This window comes from Oryzias latipes, chromosome 4 (genome assembly GCF_053564925.1).
Source record: "Oryzias latipes strain Hd-rR chromosome 4, Olatipes_Hd-rR_3.1".
Lineage (NCBI taxonomy): Eukaryota > Metazoa > Chordata > Actinopteri > Beloniformes > Adrianichthyidae > Oryzias > Oryzias latipes.
In genome coordinates, this window is record NC_136240.1 from 2,330,396 (window position 1) to 2,349,325 (window position 18,930).

The 18,930-nt window shown below is 42.5% G+C and overlaps 1 protein-coding gene across 2 annotated transcripts in view; it reads left to right on the forward strand.

Moving 5' to 3' along the window:
* Positions 1-5,447: 5,447 nt before the first annotated feature.
* lnx1 (ligand of numb-protein X 1) overlaps positions 5,448-18,930 on the forward strand; it is a 42,450-nt gene continuing 28,967 nt past the window's right edge. The window contains exons 1-2 of one of the 2 annotated variants that reach the window (XM_004067570.5): positions 5,448-5,730; positions 16,360-16,865. In XM_004067570.5, coding sequence (XP_004067618.1) covers positions 16,411-16,865 — 455 coding nt within the window. In that variant the 5' untranslated portion in view covers positions 5,448-5,730; positions 16,360-16,410. Of the gene's footprint in view, positions 5,731-8,527; positions 8,569-16,359; positions 16,866-18,930 lie in introns of those variants that run through there. The other variant, XM_078945430.1, reaches the window with a different exon arrangement.

Here is an 18,930-nt window from a genome sequence, read left to right on the forward strand (position 1 = left end):
AATGTTCTGCATGTCTCTGTTGTTTCTGAAAACAATAAATTTGTCTTATTGGGCTATAAAGCTGTTAAGTGGTAACCACAGCCTCCATTATAAAAAGTCTAAAATCTTCTGTTTTAAGGTATAATTTTGCTGACTAAAGTTTAAGGTCTACAGTAAACATTATGAATGCATCTTACTTATGCTATAATGTGTTCATATTACTTCTATAGCAGGGGTTCTCAACGTGCGGCCCGGGGGCCAATGGCGGCCCGCCGGAAGATTTTTTGTGGCCCTCAGTAAAAGAGAGCCAGAGCAGGTTCCTTTGAGAAAAAACGTGTTGGCGAGAAGAAAAGGCGCTTTCAAGCTAAGTGGACAAACTTTGTTGAACCACATGGGCTGAATAAAGTCATGTGCCTGATTTGCAAGCAGGTAAATGCAATGCTTAAAGTATTCAATATAAATCTATGTTACAAATAGTTAAAAATGACAAATTTACTGGCGAGGAGTGCAACAATAAGCTCCAAGAACTACAACGAGAATATGCTGCATACCAGATGTTTACAAAAATGGGAAAATCCAGTGAAGCTGTGACAGAAGCTAGCTGTGTTGTGGCAGCAAAGCAAGCACTTAAGTGATGGGGAGTTTGTAAAAAGAATGTATGCTGAAAGTAACTGACATTGTTTGTCCAGAGCAAAAGAAAAAGTTTAAAGAAATAAGTCTATCAAATGATACAATTACTAGAGGAGTAGAAGAGCTGGGCAGCAACCTCTGTGTACAAAGTGTACAAACAACACTTAGTCATTTAAGTTCTTAAAAACAATTTTTTCTGTTTATCCATTTTTTTCACCAAAATTAGCCCCCAGTCTAATTTGGAGTTCTAAATTTGGCTCTCCACTACAAAAACTTTGAGAAGCCCTGCTCTATAGGGTGTGGAGTGTAACGGATAAAAGCAGAACCACATTTCATCTGTGAAACCAGAATAGATGTGAAAAAAATTAGATTCCTATGAATTTATTTCAGAGTACGAACATTTTAATTCAAACTCAGAGGACTTGAACAAAGGCACACAGCTGCAGCAGAGGGCACACTGACACGAAGCAATCTCCAGTGACTGGAGGTTTGTCTTTTTGGGTAAGTACAGGAGGGGTACTGCAGAACGGTAAGTCCTATTTGAGTTCTGGTGGGCATAAAACTAGACTGACACTAGTGATGCTGACAGCTGCTGGCAGACAACACTGGAACGTATGGAAAGGCTTAAGACTGACTGAGAATAGACAAAACTGCACAGTGACTATGTGTATTTTTCTGCCTGCTTTCCAAATGATGGCAAAAGAGAATCAAATAAGCAGAGACAGGACTGAAGAGTCATTCATTGAGGAGTGAAGAATTGTCTGAAAACAAAAAATCTTTTGTAATATGTCATCATAGTGATTTGTCCAGAAAGGATAAGGAAAAGAAGAGCTTAGATGACTACCAATCTGAGTAATCTCTTGGACCAGAGCTGGGTTGGGTTATGAATTACCATTGCCGTAATAGCTTCATTGTTCCTGTACTAGTACTTGTAATGAGAAAAAAGGTTTAGTTCAGAAACAAATAACATGCAGGGCCACATGGGCAGAGTCCCTGTCATAAAACTGAGTGGGATCAAGCTTGGAAACAGACATGGGAGCCTTTTTTCTGTGGTCCACCCTAAAAGTCTTTAAGAACAAGACCTCCAGGCCAACCCTGAAAAGAGTTAAACCCCAAACAAGATCTGGGGGGTATTCCAGGAAGCATGTTTAAACTACCCTGACTTTAAGCCTGAACTCTGGCTGAAGTCCGCCTGAACTTGCTTACTCTGGGTATGTCGGTTCCAAAAGACCGGATATGAGTTGGTGTAATTACGCTCGACTTCGTAACCCTGGGTTAATGCACGTGCACAGCAGGTACATAAAGACATTCTCAATAGATCGCCGATTTCCGGAGTCACCATGGAAACGCGTGGTGAGAAAAAAAAAGAAAGCGCTACATTTCAGTGAGACGGAGTCTGAGATTTTAATGACGGCGTATGAAGATTATACGTCCATCAAAAAAGTAACACGGCTGCATCATCAGCAAAAGAAAGAGTTTCTGCTTGTAGTTGAAGCACAGACAAAGTAAACGCACAAGTTTCTGATTTTGTTTCCATTTTCCTTGTGACGCATATACATATATATAACTTATCCAATTTTGCCAACTTAAATGAATTACTTCTATTGGTAACAAGTAATTGAGTTAAATTTATTCAACTTAATTTCTTACGTCTATAAAACTCTATAATTGTTTATACAACTCAAATTTACATATTTATCTAGCTAAATATCATATTACTCCAATTCAATTAATATTTTTTCCATCTTAATTATATTTCTTGAACTCTCATAAGTCTAAGTTTGAGCCGGCAGATATGCTCATTTTTATAACAATAAAACGGTCGGGGGGGAAAAATGCACAGAGTGCATCAATTCATTAAAGATTTTTCCGACATTGTCATTTCAATAAATGATTGGTAGGGGTGCTATATAAACTCATCATCCTCTCCTTCACTCTCACTCATGGTGCAGAGACGTAAGCTTAGTAGGACAAAATAACTCGGCAAAACACAGTAAAACAGCTAAACAACTAAACACGTTTCGTCAAAAATCCACACTTAAACCCAAATCCGTCCAGACAGGCAAAGGCAATGGTATCCCACAATCCCTTGCGGTGCCGATCTAACAGCAGCACCAAAGTTACACCTACTTATTTGAATTAATTTGAAAGAAAGTAAAATAACTGTCTGAAAACTACGTGTTATTTTTAAGCTAACTTAACTAAAAAAAAGATTTATCTTAACTGAAGCAAATAATTAAGTTAGATCAAAGTAAAAAAGTTTATCTTTACAACATCCATATGTGGTCTTATCACCCTCTCATGGTGGAAAAAGTATTATCTAAACTTCTTCATCCACTAAATCATCTTCAAATGGACACGCCATGCTGCTTCCCCTCTCTGTAAACAAACTAACCTTCAACTAAACCTACTCCAGACCAGGTTATGTTCAGAGCATGAGTTGCCATGGCAACTTGACATATCCTGAAACATACCTCCATTTTTGGAACCTAAAGCTGAGGTTATCAACTTCCTTAGCCTCAAACTTACCGTGGGAGCTAGCATAACCTGCTTTCTGGAACACCCCCCTGAAGAGCTCACAGTTTTGCTCATCATCACACATGCCTGGTTTTTAACAGGCTGGAAACTATCAGGGTGGTTGGTACTGCAGGTTGTTGGAACTTGTACACAAATAGTTGAAGTTTCACTTTCAAACACTCATGTTTTGTGTGTCAAATTTGTCGAAAGTGTTTTTTCAAAATCCTCTGTGCAAACGCCTAAAACATCACTGATGTTTTAACTCACCTCCCTCATACTATGTATGCCATTTATGTCTTTTCTTTTCTTCTTCATAATGTAGATTGGGTCTCAGCCTAAAAGGGATTCTATTCTTGATAATCACCAAAAAGGTCATACTTTACAAAAGTAGCCAACACACAGAGCCTGGCTGAATTCATGCCACTAAAGCTGCGTTCACACCGAATGCGATTTGCGTGGCAAAGGCAGCCAGTTTCAATGTTAAGTCAATGGTACAGATGCGATCTGAGGTCCTGCAGAGCAATTTGAGTGGTGGGCACGGTGGGAATGTCTGGCAGCAGCACGATTTGATTGGAGTTCAAATATCTGCATATTTGGCATGGTTTCCGCGTCACATCTACCAATCAGGGACTCAGCTTTGGGTAAATGACGCTTTGAGTGAATCGATCAGTGGGCAGTGTTTTTGGCCTGAACTTCCATGTATTTTCTTAATCCACTGGGGCTGCGGGGTTGTTGGAGCCCATTCCAGCTACTGTTGGGCAAAGGCGGGATACACCCTGGACAGGTCGCTAGCCAGCAGCTAGGGGGCTGGCGGAGCTCGCTGGCTTGCTCTGCCAGCAGACAGGGAGATGTGAAGTCAGCCTGCTTGAACCCTGAACCTAGTGATATTTTTCTAAATTTTATAGATTAAAGAAAAAAAGTGACTCTAATTTCATTTTAGTTTATCCCTCTCGGGTTAATGTGGGACAGTGGGTCTTCACACTGGGTCACAGAGACACAGCGGCTGTCATGCAAACACAGCTCTCAGAGTGGGAGTGAAGCTCCCGGGAGAATTTTTGAATGATTTCATTAACCCAGACATGAAGACGCGATTAGAAATCAGAATCCTTTTATGACCGATGTTTTGTAGAGCTCTTCATAATAAACCTGATCCCTAAGCATCATCCGTGTTTTCAATGCATTATAAATGAGATAAAAACACACACCATGTAGCAATCAGGCTAAAAACATTAGGTGGAAGCTCCTCCCACACACGGCCGCTGCATCAAGCTCAGGAACACAGAAAGCGGTAATACTACCAATGGCCTTAATCAAAACTGAGCCAAAGGTGGATGAGGGCTGTCTGCCGGTAAAAATGGATGAACCTGTAAGGGACACGCAGGTGGCCAGCACAAAATCGTATTATTTATCCTGTGAATTTATTGGTTATAAAACAAATACCAATTTAAAAGGAGACAAGACTACTGTGAGGTTTTTTTTAATTTGAAGGAATGCTATTTCCACAGTTCTGATGCCCACACATGGCCCTCTGGGTTTTTTCTTAACTGAAAACTGTTCTCTGAGTGTGCAGAGGTGGGCAGTCACTCCAGCAACACATTTGTTCTGCCTCAGGGCTTCTGAGTCACTGTTTCTCTGGTTTTCATTCAATTTTGTCTAAGAGGTTTTCAACTAACACTGTTATCATCTTCTATGATAAAGCCTGAACCCTGTTTTGAAATATGTTTTAATTTAGATGTTATTACCTATGTTTTATTTAAAACACTAAAAACTTCTGATGACATTGTGTGGAATAACGGCATAAGTTCTACTTCATATTTTGGATCCAGAATGTCTTCATAGGACTGACTTCCTTTCTTCTCCACTTTCAGAATATTCAGGATACATTGGCTAAATGTTTCATTTTTGCTCACATCAGGATGACTCATTGAGCTGAAGCACCTGTGGCTCTAAAAATCTGCATATAAAGGAAGACAATCAAAAGACGGAAGGCACATGTGCAGTTCATGACAACTGTGTTTGTCCATCCCATGAAAGCTTTACAGAAGATGCTGCTGTCAAAGAGAAAACTACCCATAGAAAAGATGAGAGTTTCTAAAGCAGCTAAGATCATGTGTGTCTAATCTAAGATATTATACTCTCATTTTGACTCTGAGCTTCAGGGAGCTTCAAGTTCTTTTGAAAAAGACGTTACATAGGCTTTCAGCATGTGTTTTTGACACTTCCAGTTTCTCCTGAACTCCCACAGCAGGTTTGGGCAGTTCTGTTGTTTATCTTTTTGACTCCTCCCTCTCTCAAACGACTTCCTGATCACCTTGGCAGGTTAGAGGTGAGCAGATTTTCAGCTCACAAAGGAGCACTGCTTCTCTCATTGGAGTAGTGTTGGAGAACCCTTGCAGACCAACGGCGGGATAGCATTTCACTACTCGAGGAGCAACCTGCAAGCCAACAAGCCTCCAAAAAGGGACAAAGTCCTGTTTCATGAATCATTTAACCCTCCCTTCCTCCCCACCTCCTCTCTGAAGGGTTTAATGTTACACCAACTGTAAGACTTTACCTGGCCAGGTGAACTGCACGGTGGAAAGTGAATGTCGCTGATTAAGTTATGTAAGTATACATTCCTTTTTCAGTTATTTTCCAGGCTTTTTATGGGTATCTGTTCCCAAAGCCTTTAACTGTTTAACTCTAAGCTATTTAGAGGATCAGATGTTCTTTTAAACTTTTTGCATATGTGATTTGTGTTGAATCTCTGGCTGTGTATGTTAGCACTTTCCCTTTTAGAATCAAGGAAGTCGTGGCACCGTGACCCAGTCATGATTGCAGGTTCTTTTTCCAGTCGAATGTGTGTGTGTGCATGTGTGTGTGAGCTTCACATCTGTCTACAGCTGCTCATCTAGACAGAGGTGTCAGGCCTGGCCCAGGCTCTCTGTGGAGACTGCTGTGAACTCTCAGGGACAAGCAGCCGCACACAAACACACACGAGGGCTTTATGTAGAGATTAGTAAAAGCGCCTGGAACTATACCACTGTACCAAAAATGTTGCCCCTCGCATTGCGTAGTATGATGGAACAAAATGCGGCAGGTTATGACACACACAGAAAACATAGATGTACACACACACAAAGAAAATATGATCCATAATGCTTTAATTTTTAAAGACAGAGTCCCACAAAAAAAAAAAAAATAAACAGACAAATAAAGAAACTGACTTTGACTTTGAAATTTTCCACAGATGAGTCATTGTTGAATCCAGTTACATGGAACTGTGTGCTCTCTTTGTTTCCAGTGTTTTGTTCCTTGTGGTTACGACATAGATGCTCTCAGTGCAGTTAAAAAAAAAAAAAACTCTGATACTTACAGGAATTTTTCTGTTTTTTTGTGGCAAGTCTGAACATACCCAACTATGCCTTTGTAGGCTGGATTTTGCATGCAGTCTGTTCCTTTAAAGTTCACCACCTTTAAGAAATTCATCCCACAAAGCATGTGGTTTGTTCCCAAAAAAAAACGTTTTACTTCAGAAATAAAAAAATATATTGTTTTGAAAAATTAAAGTTTATTTCCTGTTTGGCAAAAACAGGTCCCTATGAAAAATGTAGCAATGTAAAAATGGGTCTCTGTACAGGAAAACATGTCTAAAGTTTTAAGATGAGATGTTTTAGGTTTATGGAAAACAGTTTAACAAGCCTCATCAGTTTACAACAACAAAAGTTTTCTTTATTAAAAGTTTGAAAAATGTTGGCTTCAGTCAATACTTCCTGTTTGGAACATTAGAGGGGATAGATGGCTCAATCCAACTCTCATATACGGTCAATTTTTTTTTTTTTACAGGAAGCCTTTTTAGAGTATGAAGAGATGGTGACAATTACAGCTTTTGTCTGTTCTTTTTTATGATCCGACATTGGCTAATATGTTCAGGAGCTGCTTCTTGTTCCTTCTGCACCCTGTGCTGAGTACCAGCTATTGAAATGAGTCAGAGCCATTTATGGTCCACTCACAATACCACACCTGCTGTGGGTGTATTAGTCCCAGCTAAAGGAGCAGGCTTTCAGCAGAAAAAGGCCATACCTGGATGTGGAGCTTTTACTTTGAAGGCATGCTTTGTTTGATTGCTTCAGATGTAATCTGATTTGTTTTGAAGATTTGAAGTTGAGGAGTGGAGGTGTACACAGCAACTTGCTGGTTCTGTGCGGACTGCGGAAATGCTGACACAGTCGCTGAAACTTCGTCACTGGGTTGTTTTCCCAACAAGGCATCAGTTCCTTGTGCCATTGTTAGCTTGACAAGCCGTCCAGACATGAAATCTGAGAAGGTTGAAGAGCAGGAGGAATAGTGGACTGAGCGTGCTGTGGTTCTAAGCCAAATGGAAAGTCTTGCTGTTGTATTTACCATACAGTAGAAATATTGTTTTTTCTTTTAAATAAAACTTGAAAAGCAAATATGTTAAGAAAACAATTGCTGATCCTAAAAGGCTTTTTTTTATTGTTTAGACATTAAAATACACTATTTCTCCAAAAGCATATAACTGATTGAGTTCTATATGATGTGGGTACACCTTTTGCAGCTTTTACAGCTTCAACAATTCTAGGAAGGCTGTCCATAAGGTTGAGGAGTGTGTTTAGAGGACTTTTTGACCATTCTTCCAAAAGCACATTGGTGAGGTCTCACACTGATGCTGGTGGAGAAGGCCTGGCTCTCAGTCTCTGCTCTAAAACACCCCAAAGGTGTTCTATGGGGTTCAGGTCAGGACTCTGTGGAGGCCAGTCAAGTTCATCCATGGACCTTGCTTTGTGCACTGGGGCACAGTCATATAGGATGAGTTTTGGTATCCTGAAGCATTCAGAGTTCCTTTCACTGGAACTAAGGGGCTAAGCCCAAGTCCTGAAAAACAAACCCACACCATAATTCCTCCTCCGCCAAATTTCACACTCACCACAATGCAGTCTCAGATGTGCTTTTCTCCTGCAACCTCCAAACCCAGACTCATCCATCAGATTGCCAGATGGAAAAGAGTGATTCATCACTCCAGAAAAAGCGTCTCCACTGCTCTAGAGTCCAGTGGTGGCGTGCTCCACACCACTGCATCGATGCTTTGCATTGCAGTGATGTGTGGCTTGGAGGCAGCTGCTGGAGCTCTGTAGCAATTGACTGAGCAGAAAGTCTGAGATGTCTTTGCGCTTCAGCATCCTCTGACCCCTCTCCATCAGTTTACTTGGTCTACCACTTGGTGGCTGAGTTGCTGTTGTTTCCAAACTTTTCTGTTTTGTTCTGATAGAGCTGACAGCTGACTGTGGAATATTTAGGAGAGAGGACAATTCACCACTGGATTTGTTGCACAGGTGGCGTCCTGTGCAACAACACGCTGGAATTCACTGAGGGCCTGAGAGCTTGGCCTGCCCTGTTACCAGCCCAAGTGATTAGGATACCTGATTCTGATCATTTGGATGGGTAAGCCAATACTTTTGGTAACGTAGTGTATATGTTAGCTCATTAATAAAACAGTTGAAAACGGCTCTCATCATGAATAAAGCCAGATACAACTTACTTCCACTAAACTTACAGCAAAAGTTCAAAGACAGAGACGGGATTTACAATCTAAGAAAAAAACTGAATTTCAAAAAGCAGTGCATTCGAACAACAAAAAAGAAAACGTGTCTATCAAATTGTGGTGTGGATTTATGGAATGGATTTAAAACCTGGTTTAAAACAAACCAGAAGTTTACATGTATTCAAAAAAAACTACAAGAAGTCACTAATAGAAATTTATAAGGCCAGAAATGATAAACAAAACAAAAAATGTCACATTTGCACATGCAGAATTGTACCGTGAATGTTTTGTACCTATCTGTAAATAGCAATACGCCTATTGAATACGCACATCATCAGTTTTTGTAAAAGGGGGTGGGAGCAGACAAGATTTCTCTTCAACCCACTTCTTTTCAAGCACACTGTATTGTTTTAGGTCTTTCTTAAACCACTGTATTGTGTTAATTTTTCACTTGTGTTTGAAATAAACTAAACTGAACTGAACTGAAATCTAGTGTCAAAGTCCTGGAAAACCAGCAGCCCAACAGGCCAACTTTAGTGCTGTCATCCTTTTACGTCAAGGATCATGAATAACCCAGAGAGAGCTGATGCTCCAGGGCATAGGTGTGCCCTTGGAATATGCTTGCTGTTAAAAGAGGTGTGTATGGACAAACATTAGTATGTGCCTCTGCCTGTAGAAACACGATAAATTATTTCTACACTGCGATCTTCAAGGCTAATTCAGGTTTTTATGGTGTTCAGATATTAGATCAGTCTTTGCCAGTGTTGTGGATGTCATTCTTGTTGTTTCAACTGAAAAAGGAAGATGTTAGATCTTTTCTGTGCTGTTGTTCTTAGTGTTAATGCATTTATGTTCACAGACATTCAAGGAACTTTACAACAAAGCTTCTGGAGAGCTGACATTAGCTTCTGAACTTCTAAATTCTCCAGCCCAGCACACCTCAAAGCCAGTTATTTTATACAATTTTATGAGATGCAAGCACAGAACTGTCCCTGTGGAACTCTTTCTATTCCTGTAAACAAACAGCAATTCCCAGTGCACACTTTTGCTCAACATTCTACCCAATTGCTCCCCATTTCCCCTCACAGTTCCAGCTGTGACAGCATACCTCTAGTTAACTAATCTCTTACAGTGAAGTGCATGTGCACACATCAACTGCAGGACTAAAAAAGTCCCACATGAATTGTTGATCAATTTCTAGAAAATCTCCAGCATTCATGTGTGAAAACAGGTTTTTAAGGAGATAGTTTGAAGAGAGAATCAAACCACTTGATATTTCCTTTCCGTAAATCACTTTTTGGCCCTGGTGTTTTCATCTCTACTTGCGTTTGCTCTACTTTTCTCTCCTCGCCTGTCTCCAGCTTTTCCTGTGATGAAAACGCTGGTTTCTATGGATCAGGCCAGATCTCAGAAGCTCTGTCACAGACAGAGTGATGAATCATTTGTGTCACCACAAGTTCTTGGGAAGAAGGTTCATCTTCTTTAAGACTACCTGGCATCTTCTTTTTAGCTTTCCCTTCACAAACGCACTCTGAACAAACTAAGCCGTCACAAGCTGCTGTGTGTTTTTACAACCTGCTTGTTTCTTGGTGGATTGGCACTCATAGTCACATGGAACTGCACACAATAACCGCATTACATATCCCAATATTTTGTTTTTGCCTTGCTTTTTAAAACCTCTTCAGCTTGGCAGAATGTTTGAGTGTGGGAATGTGTTCTAGCACTTGAATTATATTTGTATTTTGTTGACTTCACAAGTTTTAAATCTGGTGGTGTTTTTATAACAGTTACTCATTAAGCAGCCAAGACCCACTCGTGGCTTCAGAAGCAAAGCAAGTGGAGAGCCAACACGGTTACTGTTGCCAGGGTGACGTGTGCCTGACTGAGCCCATCTGTTTGTGTCCATGTGCCCGAGGAGCCAGCCTGTTCTGGAGATGACGTGCTTGCTCGTAATCTAAATCACAATGTATACCTGAGTGGCAACTAATAACCATTTGCCATTACGAAAATCAGTCATATTCTTCTATGGATTAACAGAGATGAGGGATTGTCGTGCAGCCTGAGCAGCAGAGATCTGGAAATTAATTTGCGTCAGTCTCTGTCGGCTGCTGCTGAGATGAAAAATGTTGTTCTTGCAAGCAGAGAAAGAAAGCCCACAGTCTAGTCTCTGTGCTGGTGGTTTGAAAGAAAGAAAGAAAGTGCTACTTTCTGTCACACACCTAGGTGTGCGAAATTTGTTCTCCGCATTTGACCCATCCCCTGGGGGAGCGGTGAGCTGCAGACTAGCCGCGCCCGGGAGGCAGTAGCATTAAGGGTCTTGCCCAAGAACCCCCACTGGTGATGTGAATTGCTCGCCATTGATATGGTAATTGCCCCAGTACCATTGACTCAAACAAAAAGACATAGCTCCTTAACCCTTGTGCTATCTTAGATGACCTCACCCTTACGTTGACGTGTTCTCCCTACCATGACAAAGGTGGATAAAGGTGGAAAGATTTTATGTGATCCATGGACACCAGTGAAGATCACAAATCATTGAAGAAAAAAGGTTCAGGGTACTGTCTAGTGGGTCTAGATGACCCAACTCCCAACGTTAAAGTGCCTAGGATAGCACATGGGTTATATCTGCTGAAATATTGAGTGAAGCTTTCATACAACCAATCTCATGAATACTCTGACTAATCGCGACCCTCATCCCCCTTTTTTCAGTCCAGTAGACTAATCAACTTTTACAAAATGCTGCCTTAAAACATGTATAGCTTGAAACAGATAATTACTCAGTTTCTGCGAGGTTGTGGTTCTTTGAAGATCTAAACCAGGGCTCAGGTTTAGACGTTTGCGTCAGGTGCTGGGGGCCCAGAGCACCCTGATGGAAAGTGGGCTACTGGATGACTGAAATGGACTAGATGTGAGAACAAGGTTCTGTTAGAATGCTACTACTCAAGCAATCCCACCCAGACAGATTATATGCAGAGAATATGGAATGAATAGAAGGTTCAAAACCAAATAGATGTTCTGAAACCCACAGTCAAGGCTAACTGCCAAACAAACGGCAACTCCTATCACACTCCCATTACCACAGGCACCACTGTCACCTTCACTTTCCAGGCTTTCTCCAGTTCTTCTCTGAGTCCCTGGTATTTCTCCAGATTCTCATGTTCCTTCTTCCTGATGTTCCCATCGCTTGGCACTGCCACATCCACCACAACGGCTTTCCTCTGTTCTTTATCCACCACTACAATGTCTGGTTGGTTCTCCATTACCATCCAATCAGTCTGGATCTGGAAGTCCCACAGGATCTTTGCCCTCTCATTCTCTACCACCTTCGGAGGTGTTTCCCATTTTGACCTTGGGGTTTCCAGTCCATATTCTGCACACTTGTTCCTGTATATTGTTCCAGCCACTTGATTGTGGCGCTCCATGTATGCTTTCCCTGCCAGCATCTTACACCCTGCAGTTATGTGCTGGATTGTTTCAGGCGCCTCTTTGCCTACACCTTGGGTCTTGTCTGGTGTGGTAGATCTGAGCCTCTATGGCTCTGGTGCTCAGGGCTTGTTCCTGAGCTGCCGGGATTAGTGCTTCTGTGCTGTCCTGTAGGCCAGCCCTTTCTAGCCATTGGTAGGACTTCTTGATATCAGCCACTTCAGTTATGGTCCGGTGGTACATCCCATGCAGGGCTTTGTCCTCCCATGAGGATCTGTCCTCCAGCACTGTATCCTCTGCTCTCCATTGCCTGAGACATTCACTGAGCACACTGTCAGTTGGGGCCTTGAGCTTGATGTACTCATGTATCTTGGATGTTTCATCCTGGATAGTGGCTTCTACGCTCACTAGTCCTCGGCCTCCTTCCTTGCGGCTAGCATACAGTCTCAGGGTGCTGGATTTGGGATGGAACCCTCCATGCATGGTGAGGAGCTTTTGTGTCTTAACATCCATGGTCTGTATCTCTTCCTTTGGCCATCTTATTAGTCCTGCAGGGTATCTGGTGAATAGCAGTGCATAGCTGTGTATAGCACGGGTCTTGTCCTTGCCATTGAGCTGGTTTCTCATGAGTTGCCTTACTCGTTGGCGGCATATAGCTGTTACAGCTTTCCTTGTTGCCTGCTCCAGGTTGTCATTTGCCTGCGGAATTCCAAGGTACTTGTAATAGTCCTCAATGTATGTTCCTTCTGGGAGTGAGACCCCTCCTGTGTGGACTACCTTGCCTCTCTTTGTCACCATCCGGCTACATTTCTGGAGCCCGAATGACATCCCAATGTCAGTACTGTAGATCCTGGTGGTGTGGATCAGGGATTCAATGTCACGCTCGCTCTTAAGGCCCGTACACACCGGGACGAATATTCGCCAGGCGTTATTCGTCAGCGTTTTTCGCCACGTTTTTTGTGTTCACACCCAGGCGATTTTCGCTGACTATGAGCCGAGCGAACATGCAATTTCCTTCCCTGACATTAGATGGCGCTTAATGTAAAACAGAAATACTCCTGTACACAAGGTGGCGCTGCGCAACTTTACGCTTCTTAAAGTCGCTTTTCCCTCAGAAGAAGAGAGCAAGTATTTACGTGCTTGTCAGAATAATACAAAGAAAACATGAATATTTCAAGCACCAGTAGCTCCAACTTATGCTTGGCTCGGGGATATTTTAGAATGTCCGTCATTATTTCTCCGCGGCAGTATAGACGCTACTTGGCGTCTATCTTCTTCGCTGGTATGTGTGCTCAGCAAGGCAGTTTTGTGTTTGAGCGCCCCCAAGTTGTGTTTTACTGTAACTCCAGAAGCTCCAGACACGTGTGCAAAAGCGCCATTCTCATTGGTCGAATAGATTTCGACGCGAGGCGTCAAAAAAAAAAAACGAACCCGAGACGTTTTTTTTTTTTGACGCTTTGACGCGTGGCGTTTTTTCGCGTCGGTGTGCACACTCTCATTGGTGCCCTTTGTTTAGTCACGAGGCGTTAAACGTCGGCGAAAATCGTCGGCGAAATTCGTCCCGGTGTGAACGGGCCTTTAGCATATAGCTTGATGTCATCCATGTAGAGGAGGTGACTGATGTTGGCCCCATTTCTGAGTCAGTCTCCATAGCCAGTTTTGTTGATTATTTGGCTGAGGGGGTTCAGACGTATGCAGAACAGCAGTGGGGACAGAGCATCAATTTGGTGTATCCCACATTTGATGGACACTTGTGCACGTGGCTTCCCATTGGCTTCAAGGGTGGTTTTCCACAGCTTCATCAAGTTTCTTATGAAGGCTCTTAGAGTCCTGTTGATGTTGTACAGCTCCAAGCATTCAGTGATCCACGTGTGTGGCATTGAGTCATAGGCTTTCTTGTAATCCATCCAGGCTGTGCACAGGTTGGTGTGTCGTGACTTGCAGTCTTGAGCGACTGTTCTGTCAACCAGGAGTTGGTGTTTGGCTCCTCTGGAGTCTCTACCAATGCCCTTCTGTGTGTTGCTCATGTATTGATCCATGTGCCTATTTATCTTGGTTGCAATGTAGAGCATTAGCTTCCATGTTGTGGGCAGACAGGTTATTGGCCGGTAGTTGGATGGGACTGCACCCTTTGAGGGATCCTTCTGGATTAGGATCATTCGCCCTTCCGTTAGCCATTTGGGGTGAGTCCCATCTCTTAGCAGCTGGTTCATTTGTGGGCTCTTGGAGTGTGGTGAGTTTCTTTAGCCAGTAGGGATGTTTCATGTCAGGGCCCGGTGTTGTCCAGTTCTTCATACCTGAGACTCTTTCTTGGATGTCTGCCACTGTGATGGATACTGGATTCTGTTCAGGGAGGTTCCTATGTTGAGGGCGGCCATGGTGCAGCGGTAGGGCGGTCGACCCATGATCGTAAGATTGCAGGTTTTATTCCCGCCTTGCACGCCCATGTGTCGAAGTGTCCTTGGGCAAGACACATAACCCCACCTTGCCTCTGGTGGGAGGTCGGCGCCAGTGTTTGGCAGCGGAGCCGCCGCCAGTGTGTGAATGTGTGTGTGACTGGGTGAATGTGACTGTAAAGCGCTTTGGGCCTTCGAAAGAAGCTAGAAAGCGCTATATAAGTATACCCCATTTACCGTATGTTCTTTTCTCAGAGAGACCAGCCACTGGGCATTTCTGTTATGTGCTGCCTCTTTCTTCTTTTCCAGTACTGTTCATTTTCTAGCCTTGGTGGGACTGATCGGCTGTTTTGACCCTGCCACTTTTGCAGGCTGAGTTGCGAACAGCCTGTTTGGCTTCATTGTCTCTTGTTTACCTCTTTAGGCGGCTGCTCAATGCTAGGAGTCTTTGTTTGGCAGTTTCCAGTGCTTCAGGTATGGGCATCTGGCTGTATCTCTGAGGTACTTGCTTTCTCATTGTACCTCTTTGAGCTTCTGTCAGCTTACTATTCTTGAGGCTTATGAGTGGCTTGCATCTAGCAGTGTACCCTCTGGATCTACTTTCATGCAGTCTTCTTTTTGTGGTAGACTTGGATATTGATATACCTACCTCCTGGAGAGTGTTGTTCACTTGGTTGGCTGTTGTGAACGGGTTCCTCTTCACCATGGAAATGATTCTGCCATCATCCACCACTGTTGTCTTCCGTGGATGTCCAGGTCTTTTTGCGTTGCTGAGTTCACCAGAGCTTTCTTTCTTTCTCAGGATGTACCACACTGTTAATGTTGCCACTCCTAATACTGTAGCGATTTCTGGCATGTTTTTTTCTGTTTTCTCATCTTAATGATGGCTCCTTTCACCTCCATGGAGAGCTCCTTTGACCGCATGTTGTCTGTTCACAGCTAAATCTTCCAAATGCAGCACGAGTCCTCTAATCAACTCCAGGCCTTTTATCTGCTTCACTCATAATGACATAAGGGAATTGCCCTCACTTGCCCATGCAATAGCATGGAAGTCAATTGTCCAATTACTTACAAGCCCCTGAAATGAAGGGATTGTGTTAAAAATGCTTTAGTTTTTCACATTTTTATGCAACCTTTTTGTTCAACCCATGGAATAAAAGCTGAAAGTCTGCACTTTAATGACATCTGAGTTGTTTTATTTAAAATTCTCTCTGTCAAAATGTGTCTCTGTCAAAATATTTATGGTCCTGACTGTATATATATATATATATATATATATATATATATATATATATATATATATATATATATATATATATATATATATATATATATATATATATGTGTGTGTGTGTGTGTGTGTGTGTGTGTGTGTGTGTATATATATATAACAAAAATGTCCCCATAGTATCATTTTGATGTGCAAAAACAACAATCATTGCTAAAATAAATCTCCCAAATGTCTTTCCCATTTGTTTGAAACCTTTTGCCACTATGTTTTTGTTATTGCAATGTTTAAATTTCTTATTAAGGAATGTTGTTAAAAAATAATCTTCATGTGTGAACATTGTTTTCTTGCAATTCCTTTTTTGTTGTTAACGGCTGGGAAGGTATTAGAAAGTTTAGCATTTATTCTGCTGAGTGAAACTAAACTTAATAAATCATTGACCAACAGCTTCTTTCTAATTGGAGAAAACAAAAATTTGAAAGTTTGCATATTCTTGTTTACTTTTCCCAAAACAGCAGAGCACACATGTATAAATATCCTAAAATATTTTACTAACTTATTCATTGAAGGGGCCTTTTGAGTGCCAGCAGAAACATGCACATCTTGTTGTTGTCTTACACTGTTTGTTTTTCTGTTTGTCCCAGCTCTCTCTGCAGATGAATTCTTTACAAGGTTTATCCTGAATCTGGCCTACAATGAGCATACCAGAGGAGAGCACTCAGCCGGTGGGCGCCACCGCAATGGTTGAGGCATCCGCTGAGCCTCTCTACCCATCTAACCTTGGACTGTTATCTCCGCCTCCTGATTTATGTGCATCATGTGGCCACAGTCACAAGCTGGAGGAGAACCATGAGTACTTGTATCAGGACGAGGTGGATGACGATCTTGTCTGCCAGATCTGCCTGCAGCCGCTCATCCGGCCTCTGGACACGCCCTGTGGACACACCTACTGCCAGGAGTGCCTGACCAGCTTCCTGCTGGAAAGCGATTTCTGCCCTGTGTGCCGTGACCCCCTCATGCTGCAGAGCTGCAGGAAGCCCAGCCTGCTGGTGCACAAGCTGCTGGACAAGCTGATGATAACCTGCCCTTTCACAGAGCATTGCACTGAAAAATTGGCCCGAGGACAACTGGAAGACCACATCAAAAACAGGTAGGTTGGTGTAGGCAGGTAAACCACCACCAGAAAACCCAAGCAAGCTTTTCTTCTGCTCTTTGATTCTTATCAAGTTAATAATGACTGACAGTAAGCATTCACTTTGAGTTTCCCAGCCTTCTCTACGCATCATCATCAACCCGCAGCTCCAATCCCAATGAGGACTGTCGCTCCTCCCACCAGGCTCTTAACTAGGCAGACCAAACTGTCCTGCCTGTATGGCAATAAAACACAGAGCTGGGGTTTCTCTGCTTTCATTAATACTCAGCAGCACTCTTCCAGCCCAAACACTGTTGGGATAATCCACACATCTCACCAAACACACAAGCGCCGGGGTTGAACATCAAAACACCAGCTTCCTAAATCTCCTTTAGCACAAAAAAAGAGACGTTTTCTCTCATTCAATTCAATTCAATTCAATTTTATTTGTATAGCCGAAATTCACAAAAACAGTCGTCTCAATGGGCTTCGTATCGGTAATTGAAAAAGTGAAACATAAACTCAAAAGGATCATAAATACATAGAGTTCAATAGGAAAATACTAAATTGAACTAACCAACTGACTAAGCTAAACTGACCCCCATTCGCAGTAAGGAAAAACTCCTAAAAAAAACGGATTCCGGAAAAAACGAAGAAACCTCAAGGGCGCCCACATGAAGGAGGGATCCTCTCCCAGGACGGACAGGTGATTTACCAGAACTCATAAAGAAGAATTAACTTATCTAGCTCTATAACTACACATTTAAAGTCCAGCAGACAAGCTTCATACAGATGGAGTTGGGGGGACAGTCAGGGGCGAGCCAGAGGCAGGATCCACAGCCAGGTGTAGAAGCAGGAGCAGAGACGAGGTACACGGTCAGGAACAGGAGCACGGATGAGCCACCTGGAATCTGGAAGCACTCCCACTCCCCAGGAGGGGAGAGGGAAAGAGGGACAATACATGAATCGCACTGCACCAAACAGAGGCATGGAGAACTAAATGATGAATAATGATCAAGAATGGAGAAGAGAGGAAGGGTAGAAGTAGATGAGAAAAGAGGGCAGAACCCCAATGCACCATAGTTACCCCAGCTTCAACTTCTAGCAGCCTATTGTCCGATAATAATCCTGTCCAAAGAGGAATGTTTTAAGTCTAACTTTGAATGTAGAAACTGAGTCGGCCTCTCTTCCATGAGCTGGGAGTTTATTCCATAAGACAGGGGCTTGGTGGCTAAACGCTCTACCTCCAACCGTACTTTTACTAATTCTAGGAACCACAAGCAGTCCTGCATTTAGTGAGCGAAGTGTTCTCATTGGATGGTAAGGGACTATGAGGTCCTTAATATAGGACGGGGCCATTCCATGTAAGGCCTTATAGGTTAACAGGAGGATCTTGAACTTGATTCTGGAATCAACTGGGAGCCAATGGAGTGAAACTAACACAGGAGTGATGTGATCTCTTCTGCTAGTTCCAGCTAACAATCTAGCTGCTGCGTTCTGAACAAGCTGGAGACTTCTTAAGGATTGTTTATTTTTTTTGATTGATTGATTTGATTTATTTAAGTGTCATGCACTAATGTGCCCAGCCCACACAGGCTTATATGACACTGAAAGACAAAATACATAATACACAAAGATACATGCTCATCACAAAAATCCAATAACCCCCCTAATCAGAGTCTATCAGAATACAAAGTGTCCATTCTTATTGTCCATGCCCTTGACACAAAATTTGCCAAACAAATTTCATTTTCAAAAAGCCAACGTAAAATTTTGTCTTCAGATAACCAAAACTCTTAGGACATGCTGCTAACAAGGAGTTACAGTAATCCAGTCCAGACGTAACAAATGCATGGATGAGCTTTTCAGTATCACTCTTAGAAAGTATATTTCTGATCTTAGCAATTGATACTGTCCCCCCTTTCCACCTCTGCCCCTGTAGGTTTTCACTACAAGGGTTGTGGATCTCAGAGGCTGGGTCCCACAAGGATCGGGCTGCTCTCCTGTACTAAGAGAGTGTTATATGTGGAGGTGATGGGCCATGTCCTCAAAGACGCCTGCACTCTGTGCATGGATGTGGAAA